Below are 21,591 nucleotides of genomic sequence, written 5' to 3'. Positions count from 1 at the left end.
ATGATGCAGAACAGCTCTGGAGAGGTGGGGTCCCTCCTGAGCATTGGGTGTCTATTGCTTTACACCATGCTAGACCACACAAGCGTCCTGAGATGAGTGAGACTCTGTCCCTGCCCTCAGGAAGGGCACAGTTGAATAGTGAAATGACACAAATAACTATAAGAAGATTTGGAAACTGGGAAGGACCAACAAGAAAGGCATAAAAAAGCAAAGCACAATTGGGAGTTTGAAGGAAGGAGTGATTAGCTTGAATAAGGTGTAATCAGAAAAGATTCCAGGGAGGAGATAGCATCATTCCACTCTTTCATGAGAGAGCCAGGGCCGACTTATTCCTAGTGAGCATCCATTACCTGTTTTATTTTTCAGGCTTGGTCTGGCATCACAAAGATTTGTTCGAACTTCTCTGAGTGAATACTCTGACTCCTGCAATAGGTGAGAAAAAGTGAAATTGGACTACAGGTCTCCATAGAGTGGCTGCCTCCAGTCACCTTCACCATGATGAAAAGGATCTATTGATGACCCTTTGAAGAATGGCCTGGGCATGGGATCTGGTTAGAAATCTCCAGTAATTATGTCAGCTTTGCCACTGAAACCAAATGTTTTGAGCAGTTTCTGAGCTTTAGTTTCCCATGTATAAGTAGGAATAATAATATACCTTGCTCACAGGCTGGTTGTTAAGCTCAAATAAAATAAGTGAAAGTATTTTGTAGGGCCAGTATTATGCATTAGTTAAGAATAAAGACTCTAGGGGCACCTGGGTGGCCATCGGTTGGGTGTCAGAATTTTGATTTCAGCTCAGGTCATGATTGTGGGATCCAGCCCTGAGTTAGGCTTCCTGCTGGCAGCTCGGGGCCAGCTTGGGATTCTCTCTCTCTTCACCCCCCACCCCACTCTCTCTCTCTTTCTCTCTCTCTCTTGACATGGATGGATGAATTTTAAAAAAAAAAGGAAAGAAAGGAAGACTCTAGAGTGAAACTTCTTGGATTTTAGTCCCAGCCCTTCTTTGCATTTTTTGTGTGATCTTTGGCAAGTTCCTTAACCTCTCTGTGCCTTGGTTTCTTCATCTACAATATAGGGATGACACTAAGACTTATGTCATAGGGTTATTGATGATTAAAATGAGTTAAATGTAAACCACCTAGAATAGCACCTAGTACATAGGTAATATCATACTTATAAATTGACCTGCCTTATTGTTGTAAAGTACTATAGAGAATGATTATGATTATTATAAGTACTTTTTAGACACAGAAGCAAAGTAAGAGTTCTGCTGTGTCTATATGGAGAGGAGCAAATGGGAAGCATTGAACTATGCCCTAAACACCAAGTCCAGTCTTTAAAAAAGAGTCATAAAAATGCCAACAGATGAAGTTCTGGAATGAGGGAGGCACACCCCTTGGCCATCCTGGAGAAACATAATCTTCACCCTGCTAATACTTATCTTTCTGGCTTGCTTCTGGTCAAAGGTCCATACTAGGTATGATTCTACTCCATTGGAGCTTTGCCACCAACATCCCTGGCTAGAAGAGATGTGTTAGATGGACCAGCTATGGATGCTGTCTATTGTCACAGAATGTAGAATCAGCTTGGAGAGGGCAGGATAGGATGGGCTGACTGCAGATATGAGCATTACTGACCTTTGTAAGAAAGAGTCAAGAGTTGGATTCCAGGTTAGAAAATAAGATTACAGAACTTTGAGGTAGAATGACATTCTTTCTTCTCCTTACTCATTCCCCAATATATTATACCTATTGGCCTTATAATCAGCCTGAACTATTCCAGAGATTTAAAGAGTTCAATGGGCCATTGTCACGTGGCCTCTTCTGATCCTTACAACCACCCTATGGGCAGGTGTTCTTATCCATGTCCTCAGATGAGAAAATTGAGGCTTAGAGGATTTCAGTGACTTTCTAGAGGTCTGGTGTAGTCACTGAAGGAACCAGTATTCTAACTGGTATAGCTCATCTTCCAGTCTAGAGTTCTTTCTGGTACAAAAATACCAACTCATCACCTGCCCAAAGAAACCAAAGCAAATCCACATTTCAGATTAAGGCAATCCATAGATAGATAGACTGAGCACCTTACAGAACAGAAGGAAGAGCACCAAGTTCCAGAGCTTGGGTCAGGATTAGAGGATGGCCCATAATGTGGATTTTTCATCTCATTTACTATATTTTTCCAAAATGAGAAGATTCCAACGATACAAATATTAGCATGGACCAGACCTTAGATCTGGCTTTATAGATCAGGCCTTATTTCCACTCTTTGACTTATCCCAAGGGGAGAATAGGTAGTTTCAAGGCTTGTGTCATGAACCCTGAGTCAGAAAGACTGGTTTTATATACATAATATCTGTGCATTCCCCCTCAGGTGGAATGAACTTGCTTATGTTTAGGATTGCTGTGTCTTAGCCTGAGAAATTCTGGGTACATTCAGACATAAGGGGAGATAGTGGACTGTCACGGTAATGTGTTAAAGAATCAATTTGTGGACATAACAATGCTAAAGGTTAAGTGATGACATACAGACCACTGAAGTCCTGTATAGTCAAAAATTGGGTGAAACACAGAAATAGGAACACAATCATGTTTTCATGTGATTTTTAGCAATCCCCTCACCCACCTCCCATCTTGTCCTCATTATGGCAGCTATACCACTAAATAGGCAAATTTTTTTCTAGCAAGTCTGTTTCTTTTAAGACTGTGCTGCCATCGCCTGGAAGCATCAGAAACAGCAAGAAACTTCTTGTTAGGATTTAAGGAAGAGGTTTTCTTCCTTCCTTCCTTCCTTCCTTCCTTCCTTCCTTCCTTCCTTTCCTTTTCCTTCCTTCCTTTCTTTCTCCTTCCTTCCTTTCTTTCTCCTTCCTTCCTTCCTTTCTTTCTCCTTCCTTCCTTTCTTTCTCCTTCCTTCCTTCCTTTCTCCTTCCTTCCTTCCTTCCTTCCTTCCTTCCTTCCTCCCTCCCTCCCTTCCTTCCTTCCTTCTTTCTTTTTAAAGTTTACCTATGTTGAAAGAGAGAGGATGAGAGAAGAGAGTGCATGTGAGTGAGAGAAGGAGTGGAGAGAGAGGAAAGAGGAAAGGGCTTGATCTTAAGACCCTGAAATCATGACCTGAGCTGAAATCAAGAGTCAGATACTTAACCGACTGAGCACCAGGTGACCCTTAAGGAAGGAACCTTTTCAAGGAAGCAATCTGAGGTGGTGCTCCTGGAAGTGAAGAGAGGAGGTCTCAACCTGTCTAGGCCAGCCCCAGTCCATTTTCTGATGCTCCTACTGCTTTCCTGATTTTTCAGGAAAGACTTCTAAACCCAGTTCTGAGAACAAGGTTTTTATTTGCAGTGCTGTAATAATCAAATCTGAGGCAGAACTGATAAAACATTTTGGTCACTTCATTCTGAGACTGTGATCCACAATTTCCAGGGATCTCTGCTTGCCTCTGGAGTTTTCTGTGTGGGAATGAGCTAGTCTTGAGCAGAAGGTCCACGTTTTCTCTTTGCTTTGTCCCCACCACTGGATTTCCTGTTAGGAAACAAAGTTAAATGTAGATATCGAACCTAACCCTCCACTGTTGTCACTTCCAATCACTCTTCTTTATTTCCCCTCAGCATTTATTATCATTTGACACACTACTGTTTGTATTTTACTTATTTTTTATTTTGTTTCCTTTCACCATGGCACAAACTCCACAAAACAGACATTTTTGTCTCTTTGGTTAACTGTGGGATCTTCAGTACTTAGAACAGGGCCTACCACCTAGTAGGTGTTCAAAAGTATTTGTGGAATAAGTGAAGTCCTGACTTCATCACCTTATATGGTTACGGGGTCTATACTTTTCTTTCCTCAGAAGTCTGATGGATTTCATGTTTCTGCTTCAGCTTTCCATGAAGACTTTCTACAGAGAGCTGAAAGCCCAGCAGATGGGTATATCTATATCTAGTGACAAGGGAAGGGAATGTATGGTGTAAATAGGTACTTGCCCTGTGCCTGGACTTCTAATCTAATCACCAGGGGAATAAACAATTCTAGATAAGTTTTACAAAGAGTTGAAAACGTAAGGAGCTGAGGAGAAACTAAAGCTGAGAGAAGTATAAATTCAGCAAAGTCTGGGTGAAGCACAGAATACACAAATAAATATAATTTATGTATCTGTATAAAATTATTTAATTATTATTATAGCTATAATTTATTGAATACCTGCTCTGTTCTAGTACTTCATTATAAATTGCATTACACACTGTATGGCTTTGTTTTTATTTTATAGGAATATCTCTATTTTATAGGAAGCAATGAGGCTCAATGAGCTTATGTAACTTGCTTGGGCAATGATTGTAAATTCTCTGAATAGAAAGCATAGACTCAATCCTGTCCTGCAGAACAGAATAGTGGTTAAATATATGTCTTTGGGCAAAAAGAGCCTTTTTGACTGTATTTTCCACCTATTCGTTGTGTGACCTTCAGCAAATTATTTAAATAGTCTCCAATGTCCTCACCTGTGCAATGGGGATAACAGTATTCCTAACCCCCAGGGTTGAGGGAAGGATTAAATGAGATTGCACACAAAGCGTTTCGCATAGCGCTAGGATAAGCACTGGATAAATATGAGCTATGCCTGGGAAGGAGGAACATAGAAGGAAAAGTGACTAGCTCTGATGTTTCTTTTCAGTGTTTTTCCTGCTCCACTTCCTAATATTCGAATTGTTATTCCTGGAGAAAGCTCAGTATTAAAAGCCCGCTTGTAATTTCACCTCCATTACTGGAATTTCTTCTGTCCGGCTTCTGCTGGTTAGTGGTTAGTGAGGGGAGCTCCCCATCTCATAACACAGCCTCTGCTTTGTAATTTCCCAAAACGTCCTTGCGAGTTTGTTTTCTCGGGTACAGGGGCAGTTCCTAGGGCGTGGCATGCTGGGAGTTGTAGTCCGAACTCCTCTATCTGCATCGAGAGGGCGACTGAGCCGAGAGCTAGGGAACTACAGCTCCCAGAGTCCTCCGCGCCGCCGGGAAGCCCCGAGTCTGCAGGCAGCTGCGAAAGCCGGGAAGATGTCCTCGCCCTCGTCCCGCTCCTGCAGTGAGTGGCTCTATTCATAAAAACGGAACCTGGAACGGCACTCCCCGGGGCGAAGGTGGTATCAGTACATGTCGTGGGGCCAGAGAAGCTAGATCCAGGTATTGCAGGGATGCAGCTCTTCTGCAAATCTATGGTGTAAACTGGTTCCCCACGTGCCAACCTGTTTTGAGCTAGAGCAGCCGCCCAGTCAGCCCAGCCGTTGCCTTGGATATGGCCACTAACTTTTCCTTCTCCAGGACTCGGCCTCGGGAAAGGTTGTGGGCAAGGCTATGAGGACTGTCCCTTTTCTCCCAGGCTGACTCGGGATATCCCGGAGTCCCCGGAGAGGCTGCCACTCTGACGTCTGGGGAGACAGGCCCTAAGCCCCTGCTGGCTATGAAGAGTGACTTCTCGACACCTGCAGCCCCCCTTAGGGGGCTCGGGGGGCCCCTGAGGAGCAGTGAGCCTGTGCGTGCCGCCCCAGCCCCGTCGGCAGCCGTGGTTCTGCTGGAGGAGGCGGCAGACCTCTTAGTTGTACACCTGGACTTCGGGGCGGCGCTGCAGACCTGTGAACGCGCCTTGCCGAGCTTGGCCAACCTTGATGCGGGCACGTACGTGCTGGGCTCCATTCATTTCCGGGTGATCTTGGGGAGGGACTAAAGCTCTTAGGAGTTCTGTCTTTCCCAGATTGCTCACAAGGAGCCTTACACCTTGGTTTCATTAGTGGTTCCTCTCTGAGAGGCTGGTGTGCCCATTCTACAGAGGAGGAAACTGAGGCACTGCACAATGAGGAAGAAGTGGTCAAGTCGTGCAACAGAGCTTAGTGAGAACCCACAGCCAGTTCTTTGCTTCCCTGTTCCAGTGTTGAATGGCATGTTGGGAAGATAGAATGCGTATTGTCAAATTATTTCAGTAAGCAGGTTCAGCGAGCAGGTGGTGGAAGTCCTCTCCTAGGTATACTCCTCTCCCCCAAGCTGTTCACTTGACCTTGGCTGATGAATGGAAATGGAGTTCAGAGTAGAAGTAGTGTCCTGATCCTGTTGAAGGATTGATAGGATTAAAGAATCCAATCTGGAGAAAAGCTTGGTCCTACATTGCTGTTTCAAATGCTCTCAGCCTCTTTTTGAGGGCATAATTTCTCTGTGCATTATAATGTTGACATAGGCTATACTGGGGAGGTGATGGGTAGAATAGTCAAAGGTGACCCCAGAGAAGGATGAACTGGGGATCTCTGGCTTTTTTCAGGGGGTTGGGTAGGGGCTTGTTGCAGTAAATGCTGAAGACTGTTATTCCAGGTGCCTGGAGGCACCTTACTTGGTGGTGCTAACAGGCCAGTTGTGAAGTGCCTGTACCTACAATTAGGCAGAAACCTTGCTCCATGCCCATTTCATCACTAAGCAAACTCTTAGCTCAGCTCTCTTTCCACCTATACATCTGTGCTACACATTGTCCCTTTCCCCTTCCCTGATTTCACCTAGATACAAAGATGTGTGTTAGGCAACAGTTGATTTGCCTCCAGGAGGTTTTCAGGAACATCGAACTCCTGGGGAAAGGGCAGTTTTCTCTGTGTTGGGGCTCATGAGACCAGTTGTAATTTTTAAAACATTTTTTTTAAGTTTACTTTTGAGAGAGAAAGAGAGAGAGAGAGTATCCCAAGCAGGCTTCTCTCTGTAAGCGCAGAGCCTGATGTAGGGCTCAATCACATGAACCCTGAGATCATGACCTGAGCCAAAATCACGAGTCAGATGCTTAACCGATGGAACCATGCCGATGCTCCAAGACCAGTTGTAATTTGAATCCGAATACTAATGGGGAGGGTAGAGGTGATGACTGCTAAGTTGGGAGCTGGGGAGGAACAGTCCCAGGGTGGAAGTGAGAATGGAAACAGAAGGAGACCACTTCTTAAAACCTGAACTAGTTCTTCTGCCAACAGCTCCTTGGAGGTGAAGTGCTCCCTGTGTATTGTGGGGATCCAGGCCCTGGCAGAAATGAATCGGTGGCGGGAAGTCCTGTCCTGGGTTCTTCAGTATTACCAGGTTCCTGAAAAGCTACCCCCCAAAGTCCTGGAGCTATGGTAGGTCATTGTTCTGACTCATTGGATCAGTTCAGGAACAAGAGGATATTCATGTCCTTTTCTGAATCAGTGCCTAATATCTTCTCTTTTGCCCTTCTCTACCATTTCCTTCCAAATATGATTCTTTCCCTGTGTTTTTATTTTTGTTTTGTTTTTTGGTTTTTGGTTTTTTTCGGACCTCAAAACATAGTGATAAAGGATGAGGAGGGGGGAATGTTGGGTAGAGGAAAAGAGGAGGAGGGGGACAAAGGGGAATAGGAGATGTGAAGAGGGGTGATACAACTGGAATATGTCAGAGCTGAGGGAGCTTCTTGCTACTTCCTAGGAATTCCTAATTCTTACCAATGTCATCATCCCCTAGGGAAGGACTGGAGGACAACAGGGAAGGGGTTGAGTGGGAGAATGTAGTGGTTTATGAGAGGTAAACCAACCGTGGAGCACTAACTGTTCTTTTTTTGGGGATTGGATTATTTGGGGCTGCAGTGTTCTTTTATACAGCAAAATGCAAGAGCCTGGAGCTGTGCTGGAAGTGGTCAGTGCCTGGCTGCAAGACCCAGACAATCAGGACCTTCCAGAATACAGAGCCTTGGCAGAACTTCACCTACAGCGGGTGCTGCTACCCCTGGGCTGCTTGTCAGAGGCTGAGGAGCTAGTGGTGGGCTCTGCAGGCTTCAGTGAGGAACAGCAGCTGGACGTACTCCAGGCCATTAGTAAGGCAAGGCAACAGCAGAAACACCAACGCTTGGGCTCTGAGGAGGCCCAGAAGCTGAACCAGGAAGGTAGGACATTCTCCTTCTGTGGCCTCCGTAAAGTGGAGTTGTAAGCTTTCCCTTGGACCTTGGGGTTTATCATGACTTTTCCAAGAGCTTGGGAGCAATTATTTGTATGAGTAACTCCCAAATCGCAGAATAGGAAACCTGTTGATTAGATTAAAAAAGCCAAGCCCTGACCCTCTGTAGTTGGCAGTAGAAGGAGAGTCTCCATACAGGGAGGTGTCACTGAGTCTCAGAATCTTTAACTCTTGTTTCTTGAAAGCCACCTTTTCCTTGGGGTCCTTTCATTAGATCTCTTGTCTCTATCATGCTGGCCAGAGTGGGATGTTATTCCTCCTTTAAAGACTGGCCCAAATACAGATGCAGCTGAGGTATGCGGTGGGATACCAAAAGGAAAATAAGCTGACACAATAACTTGGTAAATTGACTTAGATAAAAATGATTTACCTTCATCTTGGGCCCCACTGCCCAGTATGCTGTCTGCCTTTATTTACTAGATCTCTTGAGTATCTTCTTCAGTGACCTCTGTCCCCCCGAAGGGGCAGCCCACCTCTGCCAATTAGAGTGCAGTTTCACAAAATGGCTTTTACAGGGGAGCCACTTCAAGACTCAACATCATACACCTGGCTGGCATCATACAAGGGGTTCCTACACAGGGTTGGGTATGGGCTTGGGGGTTGTTTTGTTACAAGGGATTTTAAAAGTCCTCTGCTCCAGACCCTTGCCAGGTCTTTGAATCCTTTTCATCTCCTTTTCCTCAAGTGATCATCTAGTCTATACAAGGACTGAAAATCCACTATCTCCAGAAGCAGCTCATTCCATCTGTGAAGAGTTCTGTACAGAAGTTCTTCCTGATGCTGGATTTAAGTTTTTTTTTCTGGTAGTTTTTAGGTACTGTTCCTTGATTTTTCTCTTGGTATATACAGAATAAGTCTGATCCTTTTTTTTTTTCTATGAAAGTTCTTCAGTTAAATGTAATCCTGTTCTCCAAAGTGTTTTTTCTTTGTGTGCTAATGAGCATGAAACTTCTGAGATAGAATCACTTCTTTGCCAACAGGTTGTTGGCTTCAAGAATGAGCTGTGACTACCCAGACTCTCTGCCCCTCCATCTCCTGGGGAGGAAAGGTTAGGAAAAGGGTTTGATGGCAAGTTCAGAGTGCTCTATCAGGACTTCGCACCACTTGTTCTTGGGCTGGTGGTGTTCATGTTTATATTTAGAACTTAAGACTTTTGAATTCTTCACTATATGTATTAAGTGCACTTCATTTTCCTGTATTAATGTGATCATCAAGAACTATTGCTCTGTGTAACTCTCTGTACATATCTTAGGCCAGAATATAAAGAAAGCTATAAAATAATGAGTCTATTGAAAAAAACACACCAAATATGCCAGGTTTACCCAGCTGAGTAGGTGTTGTCTGTCCAAAGTCTCTCCTAAGGAGATGATATTCTAGTGATGTTGTCTGTCCTCAAAACATTTTGGAGTTTTTAGAATTTCTTTTGCAACCACTTTATAAATTACATGAATAAACTAGTCTTGTTACCTTTTGCTCAACTCTCATAATCAAGCTCAAAGCTCAGAATCAGTGAAGCTGGTTCCTGTGACTTATGCTGCAGTTATGCTTTATCTCCCTGACCAGGCTCCTTCTCCCACAAGTTCCTGTCACTACTGATGTTGCTCCGCCGGCTTTGGGATTCTACAGTGAGCCACTTCTTTTCCCTGCCCTTCAAAAAGAGCCTCCTGGCTGCCTTGATCCTCTGCCTCTTGGTGGTAAGGTTTGATCCAGGTAAGTGATGAAGCCAGTCTTCCCTCCCGCTCTTCCTGGGGAAGGGACAGTTGGATAGGGGCTGGGCTTGTGGGAGGCCTCCTGGGAACGGAGGTATCTATCTCCTGGGCCACTTCTCCCCAAGTCTCTTCTATAGGGAGGAGGGATTGTTGGGCCTCATTGAGATCCAGCCAGACCCACCTAGGAGAGAATAGCCCTGGAATCCATGAGAGCAATCCCTCATGGAAGAAACTGCCTCTACTCTGTTGACTCGTGGAACATTGACTGAGTCATTGTCATCTCCTTTATTCAGGGGTGAACTCTGACTAGAAACTCAGAATTAAAAAAAATTTTTTTTCCTAATCATCATATCTAAAAAAAATTGTATTAAGTTATAAATAAAATACATGTATACTTTAGAAAATGTGGAAAATAGAAAAAAGTATAAAGAAAACAGAAATCACCTAAAAGTTTGCCATTGTAATGGCTATACTTTCGGTCTTTTTCTTTATGGATATAGGTGCAATTTTGCAGGTTACAAATATTCTTTAAAACGTCTTTCAATGGCTAAATAATATTCCAATTGATAGAAACTTCCATAATTGATTAACAGTTCCCTATTGTTGAACACTTTGATGATTTCTTTTTGTTTTGTTTTGTTTTATGTTTATATATTATTGAGAGAGAGAGAGAGAGAGAGAGAGAGAGAGACAGAGAGAGACAGAGAGAGACAGAGTGTGAGTTTGGGGAGGGGCGGGGAGAGAGGGAGACACAGAATCTAAAGCAGGCTCCAGGCTCCAAGCTGTCAACACAGACACCGACGTGGGGCTCGAACTCACAAACCGTGAGATCATGACCTGAGCTGAAGTCAGATGCTTAATCAACTGAGCCACCCAGCACCCCTTGATGATTTCTTACTCTGTTTTTTGCAGTGTTTTTTCTTAAAAGTCCTGCTCTTTTTCTTTTATTTAGTTATTTATTTTTTTATTTTAGAGAGAGGGTGAGAGGCAGATGGAAAGAATCCCAAGCAAGATCCATGCCCAGCACTGAGACTGATCCGGGGACTGATAAACTCTCTAAGTGCTATTTGGGAACAACCCTGGTTATTTCCTGAGGATTAATCCCTCAAAATTAAGTGTTGGGCCAAAGATTAGGAGCTCACTCTTTTAGATTTTTGTATTTGTGTGTTACTTTATGTGAGTTATAATCTAATACCTACTCTCCTCATGAATTTAAACTTAGAGTTATAACTCTAAGGATTATAGAATTATAACTTTTAAAACTGCAGGAAAAACTGGAAACCCTTATTCTAGTCGCTTCATTTTCTTTTTCTTTCTTTTTTGGTTGGGAAATCTAAGAGCCACAGGAAATGAGTAACTAGCCCAGGGTCACACAAATAATTTGTCTATTTAAAAAATTGCCTATTCTTTTTTTAAAAATTTTTTAACGTTTTATTTATTTTTGAGAGAGGGAGAGACAGAGCATGAACAGGAGAGGGTCAGAGAGAGGGAGACACAGAATCTGAAACAGGCTCCAGGCTCTGAGCTGTCAGCACAGAGCCTGATGCGGGGCTCGAACTCACAGACCGCGAGATCATGACCTGAGCCGAAGCCGGCTGCTTAACCGACTGAGCCACCCAGGCACCCCTGCCTATTCTTGATTTAATCTTCAGGTCTTCCCCATTTTCTCCATTTCCCTTTCTCTTCTTCAGCGAGCTTTTTTTGCATAGCTCAGAGTTGCCCTTTTCAGGATGCCTGGGTAGCTCAGTTAGTTGAGCATCTCACTCTTGGTTTTGGCTCAGGTCATGATCCCAGGGCCATAGGATTGAGCCCCTGCTTAAGATTCTCTCTCTCTCTCTCTCTCTCTCTCCCCCCCACCCCCATCCTTCCCCTGCTCTCTCTCTTTCTCTCTGTCTCTGAAAAATAAACAAACAAAAAGTTGTCCTTTCACTTTGCTGAACTAAGGATAGTTTGTATTCATTCCTGCTCACCCTCTGACTTTCTACTTTGTTCTAGAGACTTGATACAATTTAGAATTTTTTTTTTTATGGTTCTTAAAAGTCCTGCTCTTTTTCTTGTATTTAGTTATTTTTCTGAGAGAGAGAGAGAGAGAGAGAGAGAGAGAGAGGAGCAGAGGGAAAGAATCCCAATCAGGCTTCAGGCCCAGCACGTAGCCTGAGCAGGGCTTGATGTATGCCTGATCCCAGGATCCTGGGATCATGACCCAAGCTGAAATCAAGAGTCGGGCTCAAGTGACTGAGCCACCAGGTGCCCTTAGTGTCCTGGTCTTCTAAGTGGGGACAGCAGGAGACAGTTTGAGCTTGCTGGTTCCATGGCTGCTTGGAGCTTCCTTAAAATGCCCTGGCCTGACACTCCTGACCCCCAGTGGCAGTCTTGGTTCATTGCAGTGGTGGTGCTGCAGGAGAGGAGAACCCATGGCTAGGCTGTAACTAGGACTCTTGTAGGAAGGCTATTAAGAGAGGAGACTGTCAATAGCTTTCTTTAAAAACAACATTTTTCTTTTTAAGAAGAAAAAATCAGTTAAAAAATTAGTAACCAAATAAGGAAAAACAAACCCACCAACTCAGCCCTAATTCCAAAGAGGTAGATTTTACTTTATTTTCAATATAATTAACGGATGATAAAAATAGGTAATACTGTCACTTGGCTCCAGGTTGAGAAGGTACAAAAAGGATTGGAGAGGAAGTTTCTTCTTAAAAACCTATCTTCCCAGAGGCAGCCACCATCACCAGTTGTGTGTGTGTGTGTGTGTGTGTGTGTGTGTGTGTGTATCAAAAAGTTAGATAAAAAATATAATAAGTTTCGATCTTTTTCTCAGCAAACTTAAGGTCATTGTAATCCAAGGCACCTGGGTGGCTCAGTTGGTTAAGAGTCTGACTTCAGCTCAGGTCATGATCTCACTGTCTGTGGTTCAAGCTGTACTGACAGCTCAGAGCCTGGAGCCTCCTCTGAGTCTCGCTCTCTCTCTGCTCCTCCCCTGCTCACGCTCCTGTCTCTCTCGTTCTCAAAAAATAGACATAATTTTTTTTTTTTTAATCCAAGTGAAGAAAATATCTCCCAGAGAATACATTGTTGGGGAGGGGAGGAGGAGCCAATAACATTAAACATCAAAATATGCTTTAAAAAGATCAGACATACTCCCAGAGTGGCAGAGTTTCCAAGAGATGGGACTTGAGGCTGAGGGAAGAGGAGGGGAGTAGAGGTGGGGAAACTGACATCATACTTCCTTTTCCCTTGCAGCTTCTCCTTCATCCTTGCCCTTCCTCTGCAAGCTGTCTCAGCTCTTCCATCGGATTCAGGAAGCCATATTTTCTCTCTACCGGCTTCCTATCCATGACTGAGTGGTCTTTCCCATTCACCTCAACCTTGCTAATCCCCAAGTTTGCTGTGACAGAAGCAGAGTAACTCATCCATGGCGTCCTATTTCCTGTTGCTGGCTGGGCCCCCATAGGAGTGGGGCCAGCCCGATTCTAGAAAGAGCTGATCCAGTATGGTGAACTGTGTTTTGCCACCTGAATGTTTTCCACTTTGCACCCTACTTTGGCTGATGTTGGTAGGAAATGTGGAAACAAAGGGGGCCAGAGAGCTTAAGTCCTCCAGAATAGTATTCCCTTTTGCCAGGGGCCCCTCATAAAGGAGGGGTTTGGGAAAGGAGACTGTATCCGTGAAATATTCCATCTTCTTGGCCAAGGCAAGGGGTTGATTTTTCAGGTCAGCAGGTTAATGAAGCTGGAAGTTCAGAAAACTCTGATGGAATGACCCTTGGCCTTTTACTTTCTTGAAAAACTTACCTTTGAGATTTGCTTCACAGGGCAGGTCCTTAATTAGGCAGAGTGTGAGGATCTGAAAGGGCCTTTTGCTTGTCCTCTATGCTCCTCTCCACAGATCTGGTCTAATTATTCCTGTGGTTTTGCAATGGGCTTGAAGCTGCATGGGCCCTCTCTTTTTAGACCAGGACATGGCTTTCAGAACCACCCAGGTCACTATTGAAAGCAAAGTAAGGCTGCTCTGCCCTTCTCACTGGGGAAAATGATCCTGCTCGGTGCCTCTTGGGCTTCAGCTCAATTTTCCAGGTTGTCAGTGGCCAAGTCCTGCTCTATTACACACTCAGCATTCCTGTGCTCTCTTTCTTCCTGTCAGTCCCTTCCCCCTGCTCTGCAATAGTATTTTTGTACTTTGTCTGATGGCTGTTTTACCAGGTTCTACCTGTATCTTTGGTTCCTCAGTACATATTGTTGCTGGTCCGCCAACCCCTTCTATGTCCTGTTGTTCTAATTATATTTTATTGTTTGTATAATGTAGAAGTCTTTCTGCTTGTGTGGCCTTGAAAAGTAGGTTAGCCTTAGAGGCCGATGAGCTGAAAATGGAACTGGGTAATCAGGTGAGCTGGAAGGGATATGTGGAGGGAGTTGTGCAGAGGGAAGACATGGGTTTTGAAGGCAATGAACGATTTTATTCATTGTTAGGGGTAGGAGGCATTGGAGCCATAGCATTTGAGTATTTGAAATGTTTCAGTGTTTTCTGTCACTGGCTGCGAGAATCTTACATGTGTCTGTGCAAGTATATGTACACAATACTACACTGTCAGAATTATGAAAGGCTTCCTGCAGGGGTTAGCCTTTCTGAGGCTGAAGTCCAAACAAACCATTCCTTCCTGGGGCTCTGGGCAGTGTTGATGCCGGAATATAGGATTTGCGTTTAGTAGTTTTCCATAGGTTCCTCTTCAGGAGTTCCAAGTCAATAACTTCTCTTTAGTAAAATGGGTAGACTAAGTAAACCTCACAGGTCATTGGGAGATAAATCCCTAGGGTGTGTCCAACTCTGTAGGAAACAAATCTGTGGGGGCGCCTGGGTGGCGCAGTCAGTTAAGCGTCCGACTTCAGCCAGGTCACGATCTCGCGGTCCGTGAGTTCGAGCCCCGCGTCAGGCTCTGGGCTGACGGCTCGGAGCCTGGAGCCTGTTTCCGATTCTGTGTCTCCCTCTCTCTCTGCCCCTCCCCCGTTCATGCTCTGTCTCTCTCTGTCCCAAAAATAAATAAACGTTGAAAAAAAAAAATTAAAAAAAAAAAAAAAAGAAACAAATCTGTGCTTTTATGTTTGGGCTTTTAAATAGTTAAGACCCTTGGGGAGAGGAAAGGAGACAAGGTGAGATCTCTGTTGGAATTATTTCTGAAAATAAAAATCTGGTCCCTTTCACTACCCTAGATAAAACTCTTTAATGGCTTCCCATGGCTCACGTGGGATTTCTTCTTAAATTTAAATCCCCTTATGCACTAGTTTTGGCTAACACCTCCTCTTTCATGTGGGGTCTCTGTTCCTTACTCACACTGCCCTCCAGCTGCTGAGCCAGTCACAGGTTTCTGAACATTGCATGCTTCCTCACACCTTGGCTCCTTCGGTTCCCTCTGGAAGGTCCAGCTCCCACTTTTTGGCCAGCTCAATTCTAGACTTACTCAAGGGTTACCTTTGGGAATCCTTTCCCTATGTCCTCTGCTTCCAGGCCCCTATCTCATGTCCTTTCTGTGGTAGTGACCCTATGGCCTTATAATTATGAAATCCTCTTGCCTCCAGTAACTGTGAGCCCTTTGAAGCTGGAGAGTGTGGCTTGTGGCAGTGTTTAAGAATCAAGTTTGGATTCCTGCTGTACCACTCACTAGGTGTGTGACTGTTGGAAAGTGACTTATCCTTTTCAGCCTTAGTGTCCTCATCTGTTAGTGAGTTATTATCTCATAGGGACTTTTGGTGGAGCAAATGAGAGCCTCCTTACCTAGTGCTTGGCACGCTGCCTCAAATAAGAACTCTTGTGAGTGGTAGCTATTTCTCCATTGCTTAGCTGAACACCTGGGAATTTGAAGGTATTCAGAGGTGTTTAAACTAATGAGCTGATATAGCTGCCATGACCAAATGTCTGTGTGCTTACAGTGTGTTTTGTATTGTGAAAACCCTGAGTAAAAAGAAGACTCAACTATGCCCAGTTCATTTTTCTGTCTGTCCCCTGAAGTTCCTTCATATTATTCTGCTTATAGGCTTCTTGGTTCTCTGTTTTATGTTTGTCTTGAACTCTGCAATGTTGTCTGGTAACCAGCCCCAGCTACCTTCCCAGTCAGACGAGGAACTCAGAACCAAAACTGCTCTGATGACTTTGACCTTTTCTAAGGATGGAGGCTTGTATTAAATCAGTCTTCAACTTTGGGCTTAACGAGGTCAGAAATGAAGAGAGGACATCCTTGTTAGGCCTATTCCTGTGCTGTCCAGTATGGTAGCCATTAGCCACGTGTGGCTTTTGAACACTTGAAATATAGCTGGTCCAAATCGAGATGTTCTGTAAATGTAAAATGCTCACCTGGATTTTGAAGACTTAGTATTAAAAAAAAAGAATGGAAACTCAATAATTTTTGTATTGATTGCATGTTGAAATTATAATATTTTGAATATATTGGGTTAAATAAAATCTATTAAAATTAACTTCAACTGTTTCTTTTTACTTTTTTTGTGGAGCTACTAGAATGTTTAAAGTGACATATATGGCTCACATTGAATTTCTGTCGGACAGTGCTATTGAACACGCACAGTACACATCAAGTTCAGGGGATGCCAATCTGAGAAGCAGCATTGTATGGTGGGATTTTACAGTGTTAGATCTGGAAAGATCATCTCTTATATTCCCCCTCACTTTTTTTTTAAGTTAAGGAAATCAAGACCCAGAGAGGTGAAGTGATTTGCCCTGAATCACATAGCCTGAATAAGATCAAGGTCTCCTGACCCTCAAGTGTGGTGTTCTTTTCACTGCAATATGATTCTGCTTCACTTGCTCTAAAATCAGTCACTCTCTGGCTGAAATTCACTGTTAATATGCAAATATATCTGGGAAGGGTAACTTTAGCTGGAGTTCGTTGATTTGTTTTACTGGGTTCTGAGAGAATATAACATAGAACAGATATTTTATAATTTAGGGATGCTAAGGAGAGCAGCAATGGGGGTAATGCTCTTCTGTGGTCAAATAGAATGAAGAGGTTGGGGTGAGGTGGAGAGATGAAATTAGGCTACTCTGGGAAATTGCAGGGGTGGATGGGCTGGACAAGGACAGAGTTGTTCTGCTTCTGGAAAGGGGCTTAGAAGGGACTGAGGAGCTTTGCACAGGTGATTCCACTCTTTTACATGTATGTGTTTGCACATGTGTACATGTAGACCATTTAAAAGTGATACTCAAGTTTTATATTTATGGAACAGAATTCAAATGTTACAAAAGGATATTCATGGAAAAAAATATCTTTTTTTTCCACTTCTGGTTTCCTGCCCAGAGGCCACCACTGTTGCCAGTTTGTTTGTACTTCCAGAGGTAATCTTTGATATTAAGCTTTTCTTTCTCTTATATAAGTGATAGCATACATACACTACACAGGCTGTGCCAAAATTTTTTTTTTTTTTAAATTTTTTTTTTCAACATTTATTTATTTTTGGGACAGAGAGAGACAGAGCATGAACGGGGGAGGGGCAGAGAGAGAGGGAGACACAGAATCGGAAACAGGCTCCAGGCTCCGAGCCATCAGCCCAGAGCCTGACGTGGGGCTTGAACTCACGGACCGCGAGATCGTGACCTGGCTGAAGTCGGACGCTTAACCGACTGCGCCACCCAGGCGCCCCTAAAATTTTTTAAATTAATTACTCTTGGATGATTGTTCTTATTAGCTCATATGGAGCTGCCTCATTCTTATTAGAGATTTAGTATTCCATTGTGTGATAGGATCACAGTGTATAAAACCCCTATGCTCCCCCCTTTTTTAAACTTTATTTATTTTGAGAGAGAGATAGAGTGCTTGAGTGGGGTAGAGGCAGAGAGAGAGGGAGAGAGAGAGAATCCCAAGCAGGCTCCATGCTGTCAGAGCAGAGCCCAATGTGGGGCTTGAACTCACAAACTGTGAGATCATGACCTGAACCGAAGTTGGATGCTCAGCTGACTGAGTCACCCAGGCACCCCTATTATCTCTATTTTGGAGATGACAAAACAGATACAAAGGGGTTAAACAACTTGCCCAATTGTCCCATAGCTATTAAGTGGTAAAGCTAGGATCTGAACCTAGACAGACTGGGGCTGGAGTTCATGTTCTTATATCCCTTATAACACATAGAATGAGCCATGCAGCCATGAAATAAAGATTTGTTGAATAAACTTGGATTCAGTCTCAAGAATTAGAGGAAGGAAGAAATAGACATAGCAAAGAGGGTGGGAAGAAAGGCAAGCATCAGAGCTGAAGGATGGAGGTGGATGTAGAAAGAGAAGAAAGGACACAGGACTTTGGCACCTGTTTTAGCAGTATCATTGCTCAGCTCACTGCAGAGGGAAAGAGCAGGAGGTATTCCTTTTCAACTGTACCAGTGATGACAAAGACAGCTTGGCAGGTATCCTTCAGTGTAGATATAAATACAAGCTTGTGGTTCTATCAGATGACTTATATGGATATGCCAAGCTCTTGGTTACCAGCAGCCTCAGCTGGATCCCAAGGAATGGGTGGTTTTTCTGAAAGGAAGCCACTCTGTGTCTTTGATCACTTTCAAAGTGTTGTCTGAGAATTTTGCTCACCCTTCCCAATCCATTGCCAACCTGGAAAGCTGCTAAAATTGGCTTGTTTTGCTAAAAGAGCCACCCTGCCCATTCCAAATCTCCCTTAGCATTTGGTCTGACTGTGGATAGCAGCCTCCTCCCAGCAGGTACCCATTGCTCTGGAACATTCTGAGGATCTACTCCCTCCCCTCTTAGTACTCATTACTGTTCTGTCCCATTTGTGGATTTCATGGTTTCCTAGGTGACAATTAGCTATTTCAGAAGTATTAAAGACAATGACTAAAAGACATGACCCATTAATCTTCCCAAGAAACCCATGGATTTTTACAAGGCATTTTTTGTATGAAATATAATTTATTGTCAACTTGGCTTCCATACAACACCCAGTGCTTATCCCAACAGGTGCCCTCCTCAATGCCCATCACCCACTTTCCCTTCTCCCCCCTACCCTACAAAGCATTTTTAAAAATTGTTTGTTTTGTTTTGAAAAACAAAGCTTAAACCCAATTAGGTAATTTTGCTATATAAGTGAGAGGGAGTGTGGGACGGTGTTTGAGAGTGTGAACCCTGGGGCCATAATACCCAAGTTCATATCTTGGTTTGCCAACTTTGACCTTGGGCAAACTGTCTTTCCTGTGCCTTACTTTCTTCATCTGTAAAATGAGGATAATAATGTATTTACTTCATAGGTTTGTTGTGAGGATTAAATGGTGCTAACATGTATGAACACTTAAAAAGTTCATGGCATATAGTGAGCAGGTGCTAGTTATTGTGGCTATTAATTAAGTGTGAGATGTGGGAGGGGAGAGCCAGTAGTGTTAGAAACCAGTGTCTTTCATATATCAAACTGCAAAACAGGTAACCTCTCCTGATTCCTGATTCTCAGCTCAGGAACTAGGCTTTGCAGGTGACTCTAACTACTTAAAGAAGTGCCAAACCTTTTTTTTTTTATGTTTATTTAGGAACATATTTAATTAAAAAAATTTTTTTTAATGTTTATTTATTTTTGAGAGACAGAGAGAGACAGCATGAGCTGGGGGAGGGGTAGAGAGAGAGGGAGACATAGAACATGAAGCAGGCTCCAGGCTCTGAGCTGTCAACACAGAGCCCGGTGCAGGGCTTGAACTCACTAGCCGTGAGATCATGACCTGAGCCGAAGTTGGACACTTAACCAACTGAGCCACCCAGGTGCCCCAAGAACATATTTAATTTTCTGAATATGCAGGACAGTCATAGTTTTTTAAAAAGTATGAAAACGCTTTAATGTGAAGAACTTTCTATTCCTATCTACCATCTAGCAAGTTCTTTCCCAAGTACTCTCCCAAGTACTGGCCACTGCTATTTGTTTTTTTGTTTCTTCTTCTAGCATTTCTTTGTACATATCTAAAAAAATATGGATGTAGATCCTAATTTTTCTTTTTTTTAAAAATACAATTGTATGTTATATATACTGTTTTATTCCTTGTTTTTTTACTTTTCGAAGGTATAGAATGATTTTGAGGGAGATAAAGGAAAGTATGTTATGATGTGGACCTTTGGAAATAGGACTAGGCTGGTTTTGGTTCTGGCTCTGCTACTAACTTGCTCTATAATTTTGCAAAAGTCACTTAATCTTGCATCACAATTTTCTCACTTAAAAGATGGCAATAAAAATTACCTGCCTTATTTTATGATACTTTGTGTCAAGTGAGCAAAAATCTATACAAACTTTGAAAAGTATTGTGACATACATAGAATGGGGTATTGAAAATCCTACATAATATTTAATATTATGAAATAGGATGGTTAAGTCTTTTTATTAAAATAGGTTAAAATATTTGAAAGAGGGGCATCTGGGTGGCTCAGTTGGTTAAGGATCTGACTCTTGGTTTTGGCTCAGGTCATGATCTCCCAGTTTCTCAGTTCAAGACCCATCTGAGGCTCTGTGCTGACAGTTCAGAGCCTCTTAAAAAAATATTTGAAATAGGTGCATGAAATAGAAAGGTTAAATAGATACTGACTTTTTATATAGGCACATTTAGTTGAATTAAGTAAGACTTAAATGGTTCACTAGAGATTTGTGTATAGTTACATAGCCAACTGCAAATTATCACTTTCTGTGAACTATTTAAAAATTTTTTAAGTGTTTATTTATTTTTGAGAGAGAGAGAAAGAGAAAGAGAGAGTGAGAGGTGGAGGGGCAGGGAGAGAGGGAGACACAGAATTCAAAGCAGGCTCCAGGCTCTTAGCTGTCAGTGCAGAGCCCAATGCAGGGCTCGAACCCACGAACTGTGAGATCATGATCTGAGCTGAAGTCTCACAGCTGAGACTGAAATCACTCTAGGTCCATCCATGTTGTCACAAATGGCAGATCTCATTCTTTGTTTATGGCTGAGTAATATTTCATTATAATATATATATATGTATATATACATATATATAGATAGTTAGATAGATATATACATATATATATATATATGCCACAACTTCTTTTATCCATTCATCTAAGTCTGACTTAACTGACTGAACCACCCAGGCACCTGTGAACTATTTAAACTAATCAGGTAATATGGGGCGCCTGGGTGGCTCAGTCGGTTGAGCCTCCGACTTCAGCTCAGGTCACGATCTCGCGGTCCGTGAGTTCGAGCCCCGCGTCGGGCTCTGGGCTGATGGCTCAGAGCCTGGAGCCTGCTTCCGATTCTGTGTCTGCCTCTCTCTCTGCCCCTCCCCCGCTCATGCTCTGTCTCTCTCTGTCTCAAAAATAAATAAACGTTAAAAAAAAATTAAACTCAGGTATCACCTCACGCCAGTCAGAGTGGCCAAAATGAACAAATCAGGAGACTATAGATGCTGGAGAGGATGTGGAGAAACGGGAACCCTCTTGCACTGTTGGTGGGAATGCAAATTGGTGCAGCCGCTCTGGAAAGCAGTGTGGAGGTTCCTCAGAAAATTGAAAATAGACCTACCCTATGACCCAGCAATAGCACTGCTAGGAATTTATCCAAGGGATACAGGAGCACTGATGCATAGGGCCACTTGTACCCCAATGTTCATAGCAGCACTCTCAACAATAGCCAAATTATGGAAAGAGCCTAAATGTCCATCAACTGATGAATGGATAAAGAAATTGTGGTTTATATACACAATGGAATATTACGTGGCAATGAGAAAAAATGAAATATGGCCTTTTGTAGCAACGTGGATGGAACTGGAGAGTGTGATGCTAAGTGAAATAAGCCATACAGAGAAAGACAGATACCATATGGTTTCACTCTTATGTGGATCCTGAGAAACTTAACAGGAACCCATGGGGGAGGGGAAGGAAAAAAAAAAAAAAAGAGGTTAGAATGAGAGAGAGCCAAAGCATAAGAGACTGT

At 43.1% G+C, this 21,591-nt stretch overlaps 1 protein-coding gene and 1 long non-coding RNA gene across 2 annotated transcripts; one reads left to right on the top strand and one right to left on the bottom strand.

The window, feature by feature from the left end:
• Nucleotides 1-3,308: 3,308 nt before the first annotated feature.
• LOC122473145 lies at nucleotides 3,309-4,862 on the bottom strand. Its single transcript, XR_006294597.1, has 2 exons — nucleotides 4,742-4,862; nucleotides 3,309-3,515 (listed from the first exon to the last, which is right to left on the bottom strand). It is a non-coding gene; the product is annotated as an uncharacterized LOC122473145 (long non-coding RNA).
• Nucleotides 4,863-5,041: 179 nt separating this feature from the next.
• On the top strand, nucleotides 5,042-14,409 carry PEX26 (peroxisomal biogenesis factor 26). Its single transcript, XM_043564860.1, has 5 exons — nucleotides 5,042-5,651; nucleotides 6,974-7,114; nucleotides 7,598-7,893; nucleotides 9,528-9,674; nucleotides 12,914-14,409. The coding sequence occupies exons 1-5, from the start codon at nucleotides 5,437-5,439 to the stop codon at nucleotides 13,012-13,014; spliced, it is 900 nt and encodes a 299-aa protein (XP_043420795.1). The 5' UTR covers nucleotides 5,042-5,436; the 3' UTR covers nucleotides 13,015-14,409.
• Nucleotides 14,410-21,591: the final 7,182 nt, after the last annotated feature.

This window comes from Prionailurus bengalensis, chromosome B4, assembly GCF_016509475.1.
Source record: "Prionailurus bengalensis isolate Pbe53 chromosome B4, Fcat_Pben_1.1_paternal_pri, whole genome shotgun sequence".
Taxonomy (NCBI): Eukaryota; Metazoa; Chordata; class Mammalia; order Carnivora; family Felidae; genus Prionailurus; species Prionailurus bengalensis.
The sequence above is the reverse complement of the archived record's forward strand: the minus strand, read 5'-3'. Positions and strand labels throughout refer to the sequence as shown.

What these genes read in the sequence shown, in the direction of transcription:
- PEX26 (XM_043564860.1), top strand. Translation starts at nt 5,437, where the DNA reads ATGAAGAGTGACTTCTCGACACCTGCAGCCCCCCTTAGGGGGCTCGGG. An exon ending in GCCAACCTTGATGCGGGCAC is followed by an intron (nt 5,652 to 6,973) that starts GTACGTGCTGGG and finishes TTCTGCCAACAG; the next exon opens with CTCCTTGGAGGTGAAGTGCT. An exon ending in CCAGAAGCTGAACCAGGAAG is followed by an intron (nt 7,894 to 9,527) that starts GTAGGACATTCT and finishes CTCCCTGACCAG; the next exon opens with GCTCCTTCTCCCACAAGTTC.